General features: G+C 35.6%; 1 protein-coding gene across 3 annotated transcripts in view; it reads left to right on the forward strand.

Annotated features, from left to right (window-relative positions):
- The window catches only part of LOC131667592 (D-beta-hydroxybutyrate dehydrogenase, mitochondrial-like), a 38,197-nt gene extending 24,342 nt beyond the window's left edge, over positions 1–13,855 (forward strand). For 2 of the 3 annotated variants that reach the window (XM_058941092.1, XM_058941091.1), the window contains exons 2-6: positions 8,722–8,963; positions 11,227–11,452; positions 12,261–12,413; positions 12,759–12,966; positions 13,519–13,855. In XM_058941092.1, the coding sequence (XP_058797075.1) occupies positions 8,757–8,963; positions 11,227–11,452; positions 12,261–12,413; positions 12,759–12,966; positions 13,519–13,675 (951 nt within the window). In that variant the 5' untranslated portion in view covers positions 8,722–8,756 and the 3' untranslated portion in view covers positions 13,676–13,855. Of the gene's footprint in view, positions 1–7,271; positions 7,388–8,721; positions 8,964–11,226; positions 11,453–12,260; positions 12,414–12,758; positions 12,967–13,518 lie in introns of those variants that run through there. The other variant, XM_058941093.1, reaches the window with a different exon arrangement.
- Positions 13,856–14,064: the final 209 nt, after the last annotated feature.

The following is a 14,064-nucleotide window of genomic DNA, read 5'->3' on the forward strand; positions in this document are numbered from 1 at the left end:
GTACAGCTCGACGACGAGCGTTGGCGAGCGCAGCAACAGCTCGCACACGAGCGGCGGCGGCCCGGCGAGCAGCGCCAGCCCGCTCACGGGCGGCGACGGCGGGAGCCGGCGCAGCACCGACGCCCCGCCGAACAGCAATGGCCCGACCTCGGGCGGCGGCAGCAGGCGCGAGCGCGGCGGCCCGGCCACGAGCAGCAGCAGCAGCCCGCGCAGGGACGGCGGCAGCGGCCCGGCGACCAGCGTCAACCCGTTCACGAGCGGTGACGGCGGGAGCCGGCGCAGCATCGACGCCCCGCCGAACAGCAACGGCCCGACCTCGGGCGGCGGCAGCAGGCGCGAGCGCGGCGGCCCGGCCACGAGCAGCAGCAGCAGCCCGCGCAGGGACGGCGGCGGCGGCGGCTCGGCGACCAGCAACGGCCCGACCTCGGGCAACGATAGCAGGAAGAGCCGCGCCGCTCTCGCCGGCAGCACGCCGCCCCGGACCTGCGTCACGCCTTGGAGCCGCTCTCGAAGCGGCGGCCCGGACCCGAACTCGGCCTCGAGTTGCAGCAGGAAGACCGCCGACAACTCGTCGAGGCGCCGCCTCCCGGCCACGAGCAGGAAGATGTTCAGCGCCTCGGACACGAGCCCGGCCCCGAGCGCCAGCAGCTCGAGCAACTCCCGGTGCAGCCGCCATGACAACGCCACTGTCAACTTGACGATGAGCATCGTCGTCATAAGCGACCTCCTGCTCCTGACCTCCTCGACCGGCCATTCTTCACTGACACTTTTTTTTTTTTTTTTTTTTCAACGAAAATGCAAGAATTAAAAAAAAGAAAACTCGGAAACTTTCTTTATTCCCGGGTTTCGGCACCAAAATGTTTTCGACCAAGCTTTTTTAATTCTTAAAAGGAATAAAACTTCAGACAGTTTTCGTTTTATTTTTAAGCGTTTATTAGAGCAAAAGTCACAAGCGACCGCTCTCGACGCGAAAAAAAAAAAGCCAAGCGAGAAAAAAAAAAAAGGGGGGAGCGCAAGCTCGTGTGTCGTTTGTCCAGAAAAAAAAAAAAAAAAAAAAAAAAAAGGTAACAATTTCATCGCTATGACTACAAAAACAATTCATCACTATGACTAAAGAACAATTGCTCGCTCTTCGAAAAATCAAAACTTATATTAGCCTGTCGGTAAATCGCAAACTTCTTTATCCTATCGGTAACATACCTCTTTGTTCAATTACAAGCTTTGGTATCGAACAAACTTATAATCTTTGGTTATCGACTATTATGAAATAATTGGATATTCTTCCTCATAACTGTTCAAATAGTAATTTGAATATAAATCTCATGCGGAGTCATCTATTTTAATAACACGTTCCTTTTTCATTGAATGCTAATCTCTACTAGAATCTTATTTGCTGAGTTCAGTTATAAATACATATTCATGGCTATAAAAAAAGTTTGATAAGTTTCTTTTCTAAATAAGATTGTTTTGCGAAATTAAGTATTGTCAAATGAAAACAATAATTTCTTTATTAAAAATAAAATATTTTGGAAAGGTTCTAGATTAATTTGTATCTAAGCTATTTCAAAGTTTCCGTCAAACAACAAATCTTTTAATAGTCAAAGCCAGCTTGCAATGAAGTATAAAGATCGTTCATACTTTGACAAAAATGCGTACACGTTTGTTAAAATATATTTATAAAATCTGGATGGAGTTTCGACGACAAATACTTCTTACAGTCTTCGTTTGAAAAACGAACGTGAAAAATAACAAAGTTGATCCATAGAATCAATGGAAAAAAGAGGACAAAAAAAAGCCTTGGGTGTCACATATACGTGAGAGCTTAACCAATGCGAAGCATACTGAAAAGTATCCTGAGAATGCGCTGCACGTGCGCATAGTGCATTTTTACGTTTCACCGTGAAAGTGAATCATCAAATATTTTTTTCAAAACAATACTCACGCTCGCTATGAGAATTCCGCACTAGTACAGTTTTGATCAGACATCGTTATATTAATGGCTACTAATGGCAAATGTTACGTAAACAACAATGAAAGTGCGAAAAAGCTGAAAAATCTTTTATAAAAAATTATTTTAATTACGTTAATACTCTTATTCAAGAAGTAGTAGAATATGCATATATTACACAGTTAGCTATTTCTTTGATAACAATGCCGTTTGCTAATACAACAATGAAAGAACTCGTCCGTGGCCGACAGAATTATGTTATACTTATATATCTTCATACGTGGCCGCACGTTGTATTGCAGAGCGTTTTCTTTATGGGACCTCGAGCGCTTTGTATTGTACGTTTCATACAGAGCCTTCCTTTATATGTGCTTGATGTGGTATAACAGCTTCTGATTTTGGCGGCTATAGCAGGTAAATTTAATACAATTCGCGATTTTCAGTATTGTTATCACATTAACAGGTATTTCATGCAACTTTTCTCTAAAAATCATAAAATTCTGAATATTTCATTGTTAAAATGTTATCAAGTCTTGGTTGTATACGAAAAAGTGTTTTTAAATCTAACTGTATTTTGTTCTTTTATTTCCATGGGAAGATAAAACAAAGTATGTTTATGGATAGTTTATTAAACTGTTATTCTTTTAATTTCGTTCTAAAAAGGTGATATTTGTTGAAGCTGCAGGTAGAAAGCCATTTTGTTTTAGCCAAATCTGATATTTAATAGTACTTACTTGTTATTCCGTTGACTGTATTAATCAGTTTCAAAAAAAATTACAGTTTTTCAACAAAATTCTTTTTTTGAAGAAATTATAATCTAATTCACTTGAATCGCAATTGAAACTGAGCTTACACTCGACATCGATGACACAGTTTTTTATTCCTATAAAATATTTCTAAAGAGCATGGATACGAACCTTTTACATAAGCGTACACTTCATTCTCAGAATTTTCTCACTACTATTGAAATTCCAAGACGGTTGTTATGCAACAAATCACAAACGCCCTTGCGTTTCTATTTTTTTTGCTATTATGTATAGTCGTATTATGTACGTTAAGAACTGCGTGAATCAATCAGATTAAAAGTTAAGAGAATATATGAATCGTGCTTCTAAGGCATAGATAAATACATTCTGGATTTGAAGATAGAAACTTTCTTCAATTAATGCTGGTAAAATTATCTACTGATTACAATCATCTGAGAAAACGTTTTCATAATAAGCAGTGAAATCTTTCACTAAAGAACATAGCTATAAAAATCTAGCGTGTGATTAGTTATCAATGAGTTTGACATATCTATACGTACATACATGACCGTTTTCCGAAAATCAGCACTGTGACAATTTTCAGCCATTCTTATCAACGTTATACTTCTATTGCAAAACATTTTTTTTCAAAGTTGTAAAGTAAACGTACGTTTTGTAATGCATATTTATAAAATACACAAAACAACACCGGTTTGTATAATTTTACCTGAACAGCCTTGCATTTTATTTTCCGCATTTTGCAGTGAACGGAGTTTAAAAAAATTAAAAATGTGTGTGTAGTTGTACATAAGTAGATTAATGATTTAAAGTGACCAACTAAGTTACATCATACCTTCAATTTAGTTTTACTAAGAATTAACATAACTAGTTTTGTTGGTAGTGCAGTATCTTTATTGCGTGCTACTAAATTCTTTTTTGAGTTCTTTTTCTTTCTTTTGTAATAAAGTTTACGGTGTACAGTTAAAATTATGAAGTGCACGAAGAAGTTTCAGGAGGAATGAAAAAACCATCTCAAATTGTAATACTTTTGTACTATTAATAATTTACTAGTTTTTTTACTAATTTAATTTGTGTACGAATTAAGTAACAAATTTGTAACATTATTATCACCTGTATTAAATATTTGAACAATGTTCTATAAGTGCATCCTTTTAGTGTTCAAAAGTGAAAATACCTAAAAATAATTAATCTACTTTTAGGAAAGTAAAATGATAAAATAGATGCAAGAAGTACTGAAGTAGATATAGAACAAATTACAACATATTTCGAAATTCAATCATGTCGCAAATATATAGTTAGATTAATTATTTTCTATAACCAAACTGGAATAATTGAGAAGTCGTAAACTACCAGTTGAGAACTTGAACCAACGTCATTTTCACTATGAAAGAAAAAAATTAAAATGCAGTGCTCGTAGACACTGTAATTGAAACTAACGTTTACCTTAAAAGAAAATAGTATCAGATACGTAATATTTCCACGTTTTCTACAGTGAAAGTATACGGAGATAGCTATCACGATAAAATAAACAAAAATAATCTTATTACAAGTTATTTATGAAAGTGCAAGTGGAATAGCGACATAAGCCAAGTGTCTCTCAACGCTTAAGAACTGCATTCCGCAGCGATGGTTGTGCCGCGCTGCGGACTCACGAAGAGTGTGCGCGCCGCAAAACTTAAGCTCACGGACGCGCGCACGAAGCCGTGCTGCAACACGCGTTAAATTCGAAACTCGGAAAGAGATTTCGAAATCGCCTCGGGAGCACTGATGGCTAACGAATTCGCTAATTTTCCGTTGCTTGCGCCAAACTCGATGCCGTTAGCACACATACGCGTGCGCGCTTTGACTCCCGATGTGAAACTCTACCGATGAACTGTGTCGGCGCGTGTGTTGCCTGTACGAAAAAGAGCTGCTAAAAGAAACGTGTCCTGATTAAACGGATTAATCGGACATTCGTTTAGTCTTTGAATTTCTTCATATCTGTAATATTCTTTCATGATTCTCTTACTTAATAAGAATTCAAAAATTATAAAAATAGTAGTCACCCATTGAGTTAACAATGGTGAAGATTACAACAATTAAATTATTACGGACCAACATTTAAAATATATGTATCAAGTCGATGGTGATATTTTCAATCAAAAATATTCACAGCTCTACACTGTGAATATATACACGTGCACTCTTTAACATAGTGATTTAATCAAATAGCTAAACATAATATTTGTCGATCAGTATCGGTCAATCGGATGATTCCATCGTAATTTGAAAAGAAATAAGATTGATGGACTTATGGTCACGGAGCTTCTACTTTTTATAATTACTCGATAGCTAATTATGTAGGGCACAGGTAATTTCATTTTTATCTTATATTCCCACATCCTCTATTCGTTGGTTAATTTAAAAGTTTTGCACGGGAAAATGCCTGAAAAAATTGTCAAACATCGATTTTTAACCAATACTGTATTAGATCGTCTTTAATGTGAAGTAGTTAATTAAAAGATGTCATTATGTGTTGAATTTATTACGTAAAAATTTTGACACAGTTTGCTTAAAATGTGATAGTATACAATAGAAAATTCTTCAACGCATTATTGAACTGTTCTTAGCTGCACTGAAAAAAAAAATATGAAAAAATACGTAAATGACTTTGTCTTCGATCGTATCTATATTTAAAACGTTGAAGTCATATAAACAGCTTTTTCAAATATCTCTTTTGATAGCGTGGTTGTTTTCTATATTTCAAAGGTTGAAGCTATTCAGGCCAACCTTCTAAATTATGTACTTTTTGAGCAATTTTGAGATAACTCGTAAGGCTACTTACTGCAGTGACTCGGAAATGTTTTTTGCATCTCTGGGGAATCTATTACTAATTTATATTGAAGTTGATTCCATTTGGTGATATTTCCCAACTGGTTTAGCCATGTATACTTATCATTCATTCAGTCACGAAAGAGCGATGGGAATGAGAAAGGGAGGGAGACAGAGAAAGAACAAAAAAAAAGATACTACGCAGGAGAGAGAGAAAGAGAGAAAGAGACAGATAGACAGACAGAAATGGCGAGTGGGTCATTATTGAGATTTGTTCGAGGCGAATACTGTCGTCGGCAATGCGCGACTCCCGGAGAAAATCTTTCGGCATCGTCTCCTCGGCAATTCTCGAAAGTAAACTCGAGTAGAGTATATAAGTAGTATAGCATGGAGGGGCATTGCTGAGACATCGGAAACTCAAGGATTTCCTTGGGCTCTCCTCGCTACAAGGGCCAAGATTATATATACCTACCTTCTTCATATATACATATATATGTATAAATATATATTGAAAGTCACGTATACGGTTACTACTACAGTTCACGAGAAAGAGATATTTTCTAGCGTGCAGGCATCGCATTTGGCGTTTCGTATATTATAGCTAAACTTTCCTGTGTGCGCTTTAGAGGACATATTTATAAATTATTAGATGCTGTACGCTCAAGTAAACCGTATTGCGCACTTGCTATCGAAACAATTTCACGTAATTATTGTACGTCGTAGACGCATGTCAAAGTACTGTTAAAGTTTCTCATACTAATTTGATTTGGCGTACGCTAACCTTTATTTTTTAAGCGCTTTACTTTGCCGTGATATTGTTTCATTTTAAAAATGCGATTGACTTGTCAATGGAATTAATCGAATCAAGTTTTTTAGCGGGTATTTCTTTTAGCAGTTTCGATGCATTTGAAAATATTTTTTACGATGATTTATAAAAATATCAACTTCTCAAAACCTTTCAAGTATCGAATGTAAATTTATTTTTTAAGAAAACCCTCGCATTTATGTATTTTGAATGCGATTCATTAATAACACTGAAATAGTATTCCCACAATACCTGTTTATACGATATGAAGCAATCTCCACTTTATTCAAAATACATTTCCAAGGGCAATGTAACGTAACCATACCCTCGTGCTATCGCGCAAGTTTATCTTGGAAGAGCACATTTTGCTAGGATAATTTGAATGACAGAGCTGTCAGCCTTGTAACGAAAATAACATAATTATTGCGTTAGGAGCATATTTACGATTCTCACTTAACGTATTTATAAATGCATGCGTGACGTACGCGCTTGTAGTGAATCATTCCCACACCTTGTATAGTTTCATTCTTCACTTATTTCAAAGGAACTCAGTATTATTTGTGTTTTGACAGCTCTTTTCTTATTCTATAAAAATGTTGCAGAAGCTTTTGTGAATTTCAAAATGGAATTAGTTTTTGCTTGTGCTGCGTGGGGTAGCTAACTGTTGAACTTTTCATATTTTTACGGAAACATGACTTGAATAATCCAATAGCAAACATAAAGAATTCATATTATCTTTTATCTTTGACCATCCAGAAAAAAGGTAGAAATAAACATCGCGTTTGAGTTTAAGAATGACAAGGTTTTTCTTCACGGTCTGTATGCTTAAAAGATAAATCGGACGTGACTGAAGAAGCAAATAAAAAAGACCACGTACGCGATATATATGGCAGCACACCTTTGGGAAACTTACTTAGTAGCTTTAGAAAGGCGAGTGATTCCTTCCTCTACTGGCACCAACGCAGAAAAAGTTTACAGCCGTTCACCGGGAAAGAGAAAAACAGTCTTTTTTTCCGTTTGAGTGTTTCGACCCACGAACCGATGTTGTTGCGAACGGTACACAGTTCATTCCTCCCGAAACGATTCCTCGATATAAATGTTTCAACTTGTAGATGTAAATGTAGTTTAATACTCTACGCAGTTTATGTACATAAACGTAATGAAAAACACGCCTCTTTATCTCATTTAAATTCATATTTGAAAAAAAGTATCAATATTATATGTGTAATAGCAAAAGTTTTAGTTTTAATATAGGAAAACAAAAGCATAAAAAAAAGATTATCCAAATAAGTTTTCTTTCGGTAATTTTCCAATTTAACCATTAAGTGTTTTAAATTATAAAATATGTGTGTATGTGTGTATACATATTAGAGGAAATTAAATAATACTTATTATATTATTCATTTAATAAAGTTCATGCAATTAAAGTACTTAAACAGTAACGTATATCATTTTCACGTTATTTTCAATATTATTTTTTCGTGCTAAAATATATATATATACTCTGAATAAAGTTTTATTTTTATTTGTTTTATTCGATTCCAAAACATTTCAGTCTTGCAAAGTCTTGCAACTTTCTGATCAGTAATCTAATAATCCATTACGACACATAACACATGTTTATGCTTAGTAACAAAGTTGTCTTGCAAATGTGTATCACGTTGGAAAAACTGTGAGTAAATTAAAAAAAAAATTAAAGGATGATTAAAGTACTCTAAATTCATTGTACTAATGGCGACAATACAATTTGAAGCTTTTGCAGTAAACGAGTAAACGAGAAGAAAAGTCCGATAAATTATACTGACTAAAGTTTTATATTCCCTATATGCATGTTACCTACAAACCGGAGGATAAAAATGGAACAGCCGACATATATACGCACGTTTCAGCAATAAAAGTTTGAAAGAAAGAGAGTGTGCGACTAACGATAATTAGGCCGGTTACACGAGGAGATCGGGGTCAAATGAGCTTGCGATATTTTTGTATATGCTAGCGGCAAGTGCCCTTAACGAGGGCTTAATAAATTTCATGTTTGTAGTATCCTCTCTCTCTCTCTCTCTCTCTCTCTCTCTCTCGCTTCCCACATCCGCACGACCATGTAGTTCTCTATAACGTTGCGAAAAGCTCTTCTTGTTTTTATTTGCAACCACTGCCTCCCGAGCTCCGTGCGCTTGCTCCCCCACACATATATCAAATGATTCATAGCCCATTAAATACGTGTATTTTATAATTAAAACTAACTTTATGACTTATTATGAATATTCTAGAAATAGAATGAGTTTCCGGATGATTACTGCTATTTTTCTACACACTACAGCGAAATGTTTATAAACTAAAAATACGTTTTTTTACATTATATGTTTGAAACATTTTTATTTTTCGGTTTTCAGATAGTAAAACCGAGTTTAAAAGTGCACGAAGCAAGATGGACGCCGAAACAGGGGCCATCCTGGCCCTGCAAATCCTGGCGTTATGCTCGATCGTAGCAGCCTTGTTGGTCTATCTGATGCGTCAATCACACAACGCCAACGAGGAGTTCGAGATGCGCAGCAAACGTCACGTCCTCGTCACCAGCTGCGACACCTGTATTGGCCTTCAACTCGCCCTTGCTCTATCCGAAGCTGGCTATAAGGTATCATAATGCCAACGTTAATCTAGATACCACGTGTACATTCCGATTTTATGTCACCAAAGTGGCTTTTCGTGTCGTTTCCTAATAATTAGCAAGAAACGGCAGTATCAGCAGCTATACCTGTTCGAGTTACTTCGGATAATTGTTCTATTTCAAGTACTCTTATCTCTCTAATGGATAATCGTTACTACGCGAATCTCAATGTGTTTTTTTATAAAAGTTATTTAAAGTTATATTCGGAAAAAAAATTTATCTCCAGAAATACCTTTTTAAGTATACTTTTTTATCGATAAAAAAGACAATGAAGTAATGAAATCAAACACGGCGAAAAAAAAAATTCACGATTAAATTATTTTCACAATCGAACTTATCGAACGCGCTACCTGTTCAAATGAATGATAATTCGAAAGAAGAACAAAATGTGAACAACTTCCGAAGAAAGTTGAACGACGACGACGAGTAAGGTAGTAACTCGAGTGCTCGTTGGAAAAGAAATTTGTTCGTGGAGGGTGCTGAGCAAGAGCTTGGCTCGCTTATAATTTTGCCACTCCGTCTCAAAAGCGCGGACAATACGCGACCAGCGAGCGCAGGACGCTATACACCCTCGTAAAGTTTTACGGTGTAAGAGCTGTATATTGTAGCCTCGCAGGAGAAAGAGAGAGAGAGAGAGAGAGGAGCAATGATAATTTTTGTCGCGGCTGAATAACAATGAATGCCGTAAAGTTTTGCAAGGCGTTCCGCGGAGTAATTTTGTAGCGTCCCTTTATTTTTCGCCCTTCTTTTTTTCTTTGCGGTACGAGCACTTTTCTATTTTATTAATGAAAAGGCAGACAGAATTAAGCTAATGCCGTTAACGAGTAGCGGGTGCATCGGGGCGCGCAATTTCGAAATTGTACGTACTACTGTGAGGACGGCAGGCCTTACAGTATGCGTCTACTGAGCGAAAGGCTTTTGAGAGAGTAATAACTCGGCGCGTATGCATTTTTCAAAGCGTAATGAAAAGTAATCACGGGCTTTGATGCGTTGCCTGCCCGCGCGCACAGAGAGCCGCTCTGGCATTATTTTATACGCGAATGATAACCCAGAATTGAGAACGATAAAGCTTGCAACGCGTTCCGCTGTTATATATCTCGTTATTCCCTTCATATTATTAGCCGGATTTCAGAAGTACTCTCAAAGGTAATAACGAGTTTTTAAATAGGATGCAGATTGTACCGTCACTAAAATTACAAACATGCAGACTGTAGTACTATGTAATATGAGCTCTAATTTTCCTAGTACAGAAGTTATATTTTCATTCGTATACTTCGAGGACTTTCAATTTTTCAGATCTAACTTGGCTTCTGAGTAAAATTCTTCCCCGATAAGGTATGGAATGCTAGATTGAATATTTATTGAATTGCAAGTCTGTTATATATTTCACAAATTTCAAAAAATTTATATTTTAATCAAGGATATTTTCTCTTTTATTTAAAGAGCTCATAAAGACATATTTTTTCGTTGTAAATTAAAATTTAATTGTGTGTGAAAGGTAGTATAAAAATTATAACGTATGAACATTCCAGCTCTTTGTTATTACTTCTTGAGCAGTAATTAAAGTCGATACGATATGAAAAGTTTTCTTTGATATTTATTATAATGAATAAGTAATTAGATCTATTTACTTTTCGTCTATCTATTTTTATTTTGGGAAACATAGTTCTCCGGTCCTCTTTATAAGCAAAGAGTTAACAACGAGAACAACCTATACGTTCGACTCTTGTTCTCATTGCCAACGTCTTCACCTGAAAAGGGTTGAAGAACTATGTTACTCAGAATAAAAATGGATTTATGGAATGTCAGTAGTTTTAATTATTTATTATTTAATCGATCATTATTAGCTGATACTTTACTTTTATTATATAATTACCAAAAATAGACCCAATGAGACAGCTTCCAATATTTTTATTAGTACATTTATTTACCAAATCATTTTTCTTAACATACTTATTTCTTAGTCGACAAAATGATAGTATTGTATATATTTTTATATTATTATAATACACTTAATATTACAACTCTTGTGTTCACTGACATATTAACTGCTTTAATCAATATTTACGATCACAATACATTACAAGTATTTACGACAAATCATTGTAATGAATTCATCAAATTCAAATTAAGCACCACTGTTTGAGTGTAACATGTCTATGGAACTATTGGCTGTCAGAATTATTTTATTTTTACAATAAATTCACTATAATATTTCTTGTATTAATAGGTATTTGCCGGACTACTGGATCCGTCGGGAAACTCACATGCAACGAGGATCTTGCGTGCAATGGAACAGCAGAGAACAAGGCCCAAAGAGCTATCGGCAGACGAAGAACTAGAAACGCGTCACAACCCTGGTCAGATTGTGCCAGTAGAGCTTGATTCGACTCGCGAAGATAGTTTGCGCGATTGTCTTGATGCAGTTAGAGCTAAACTGCCAGCTGGCGAAGATGGTTAGTGTAATTAAATTTTATTTTTGATGATTACGAAGCAATTTCTTATAATATTTTAGTCCAGTTTTATAAAGATGAAAATAGATTATCTACTATTTTACAAATATTAAAATAAATTTTGGAAGATCAGTTAAAAAATTTGTTTGTGTATTATAATAAATATTGCTAAGGATATGATGATAAAAAAACTGAATGAAAATTCCTCAAAATGCGAATTCTATTCATAATTTTCTAGAAAATATGAAAATGCTCAGAGTGATAGAGTTACAAAATTACAGCAAGCATACAAGATTAAACAGTAAAGCTCGAAGCGTTTAGTGGCTAACTTGGATTCTACGCGTATTTTTGTAACAAAAACTTTAAACTCATCGTAGCCTGCATGCATGTAGTAAGGAACTCAATTATTTACAACTGCTCGAGACCGTTGGGTTTGATCAAAGCATTCTGCGGTGAACGCCGTAAATCGTCGAGTCTACGCTCGCGCTCGCGAGCTTACCCCGTTGAACTAATAACCTTAGTTCCAATCGCTTTCCAAGCCGTGAACCAACTTTCACGCAAACTATGAACGCGATTTGCTATGTGCAAAAGGGGCAAAGCTGGTGTAGCGAATTAACCCTTGAACGGCCGCTTAATCGCGGCTTTCAATCAACTTTCAACCACATTGAGCAGAAAGAGAAATTTTGGTTTAGGATTCTGATCGTGGATGTGAAGTGGAACTTTTCTTGATGATAATCTTAAGAAGTCTATGTTCAACTTTCAATAAAATATTATTATGCATGCATTTATATAGAATTACTTATCTTTGTAGGATTATGGGCAGTGGTGCACACCGGTGGGTTAGCTCTTCCTGGTGTCATCGAAAGGCAAGCAAGTGCAGCTTGGGAGTCCATGTTACGTCATAACTTAGTGGCACCTTTGCGAGCTGCTCGAGTATTTATTCCGCTTTTAAGGGCGAAGCGAGGTCACTGTTTTATTTTAATACTTGTTGAATAATAATTTTTGTTAAATGTCGTCGTCAGTTATTTTTATTTTTATTAAATTAGTCAATTTTATAGCATTTTTACTAGTATTACATGCTTGTAAATAAATTTTGAAAAATAATATCAGATACATAAAAGATATTTTCAAAAACATAAACAATTTACCAAACACGCTATCTCACTGTCGATTTTCAAATCACTTAAAAGCAAAAACAAGTGAATATAATATAATGACATACCGACCGAACATTTCTCAAATTTCATAAGAAACTTTATACACAAAAATGTATCCATATGAAATATATTAATTTATTTGCTAATTTTAGGTCGCATAATCTTACTGGGAGACTCAGATATCAGTTTTGGCGCTAAGGCTGGCGCGGGCTTGGTCGCCTTTAGCGCATCGCGCAAGGCCGTCGAGGGTGCAGCTGAAGCTCTTAGGGCTGAGCTACTTGCATCTGGCGTTGACGTTGTTTTACTCAAACCACCGCCAATCAATCCTCTTGCTCTTTATTCAGCGCCTGTGCTCAAAACGTATGCGTGAAAAACATATTTTTTATCTCAGAATTCTTTTTGTTTCTTATTAATTCAACTCAATTCATAATTGCATTACATTTATGAAGAATGATCAAGCGCTATATAAAGAACTGATTTTATTAAAAGAATTTGGTGCTAAGCCCATTAGATATGATCCAAAAATGACTGAAGATATATATATATATATATATATCTTCAGTGCGTGTACAATAAAACAACACGATAATGTGTGTGTGTATAAGTCCAATGTTTCACTTTTGCGTATTCTTTTATTTTCTTTTACCACGTTCAGTTGCTAAATTTCGTTAATGTAAACCATGTTGTTTTATTATACATGCACTGAAGAGATTGTATCTATGCATTGCTATAAAGTTGGGTAAATTATTTCATTAAAACTGATTAAAGGATATATTTATTGAATGCAGTAATAATATTTACTCAGTAACAGAAGGTAACTCAATAAACTCGATAAAGTGTAAAACTTACACATCACAAAAGTAAGGTATGTTCGTCCATTCGTACAAGCTAAATTCAATGTAAATATTGCAGATCTGACGTGGAGACAGGTGTGACGTCGGCGGAAGGAACTTGGGTTGCACCCTTGTCAGCTTTGGCAGTCAAGTCTTCTCTGATACCTGCGCTTACATCCACCTGCCCGTACAAATCCTATAATATGGACAAAAAGTCACGAATTTTTTGTCAATAAAGCTGATTACAAAGAAGAACTATTCTCTTTTAACGCCATGTATTATTGAATATAGTGATCGCGTGATAATTATATGTAACTGTTTGTAACATATGTAATTATGTATAAAATACTTTTTTACCTAATATTCATTAATATTTTTGTTGGTTTAACTGTTGTATAATATAAATAATACTAATATTATTATAACAAAATAATCTTAGCATTTTTTTATTTGTCCAGAATATGACCATGTAAAAATTGAGGCAACTGATCAAATTCTAAAAAATTAGTAATTATGAACTATAATAGAAACGAATTTCTAGATTTTTAAATTTATTTTTTAGTTTGATTTTATATAAATATATGAATATTTTTTATGACACATTGTTGTATCCATCTATAAGATA

This window comes from Phymastichus coffea, unplaced genomic scaffold, assembly GCF_024137745.1.
Source record: "Phymastichus coffea isolate CEN01 unplaced genomic scaffold, Cenicafe_Pcof_1.1 PCOF00068, whole genome shotgun sequence".
In the NCBI taxonomy this organism is placed as follows: Eukaryota; Metazoa; Arthropoda; class Insecta; order Hymenoptera; family Eulophidae; genus Phymastichus; species Phymastichus coffea.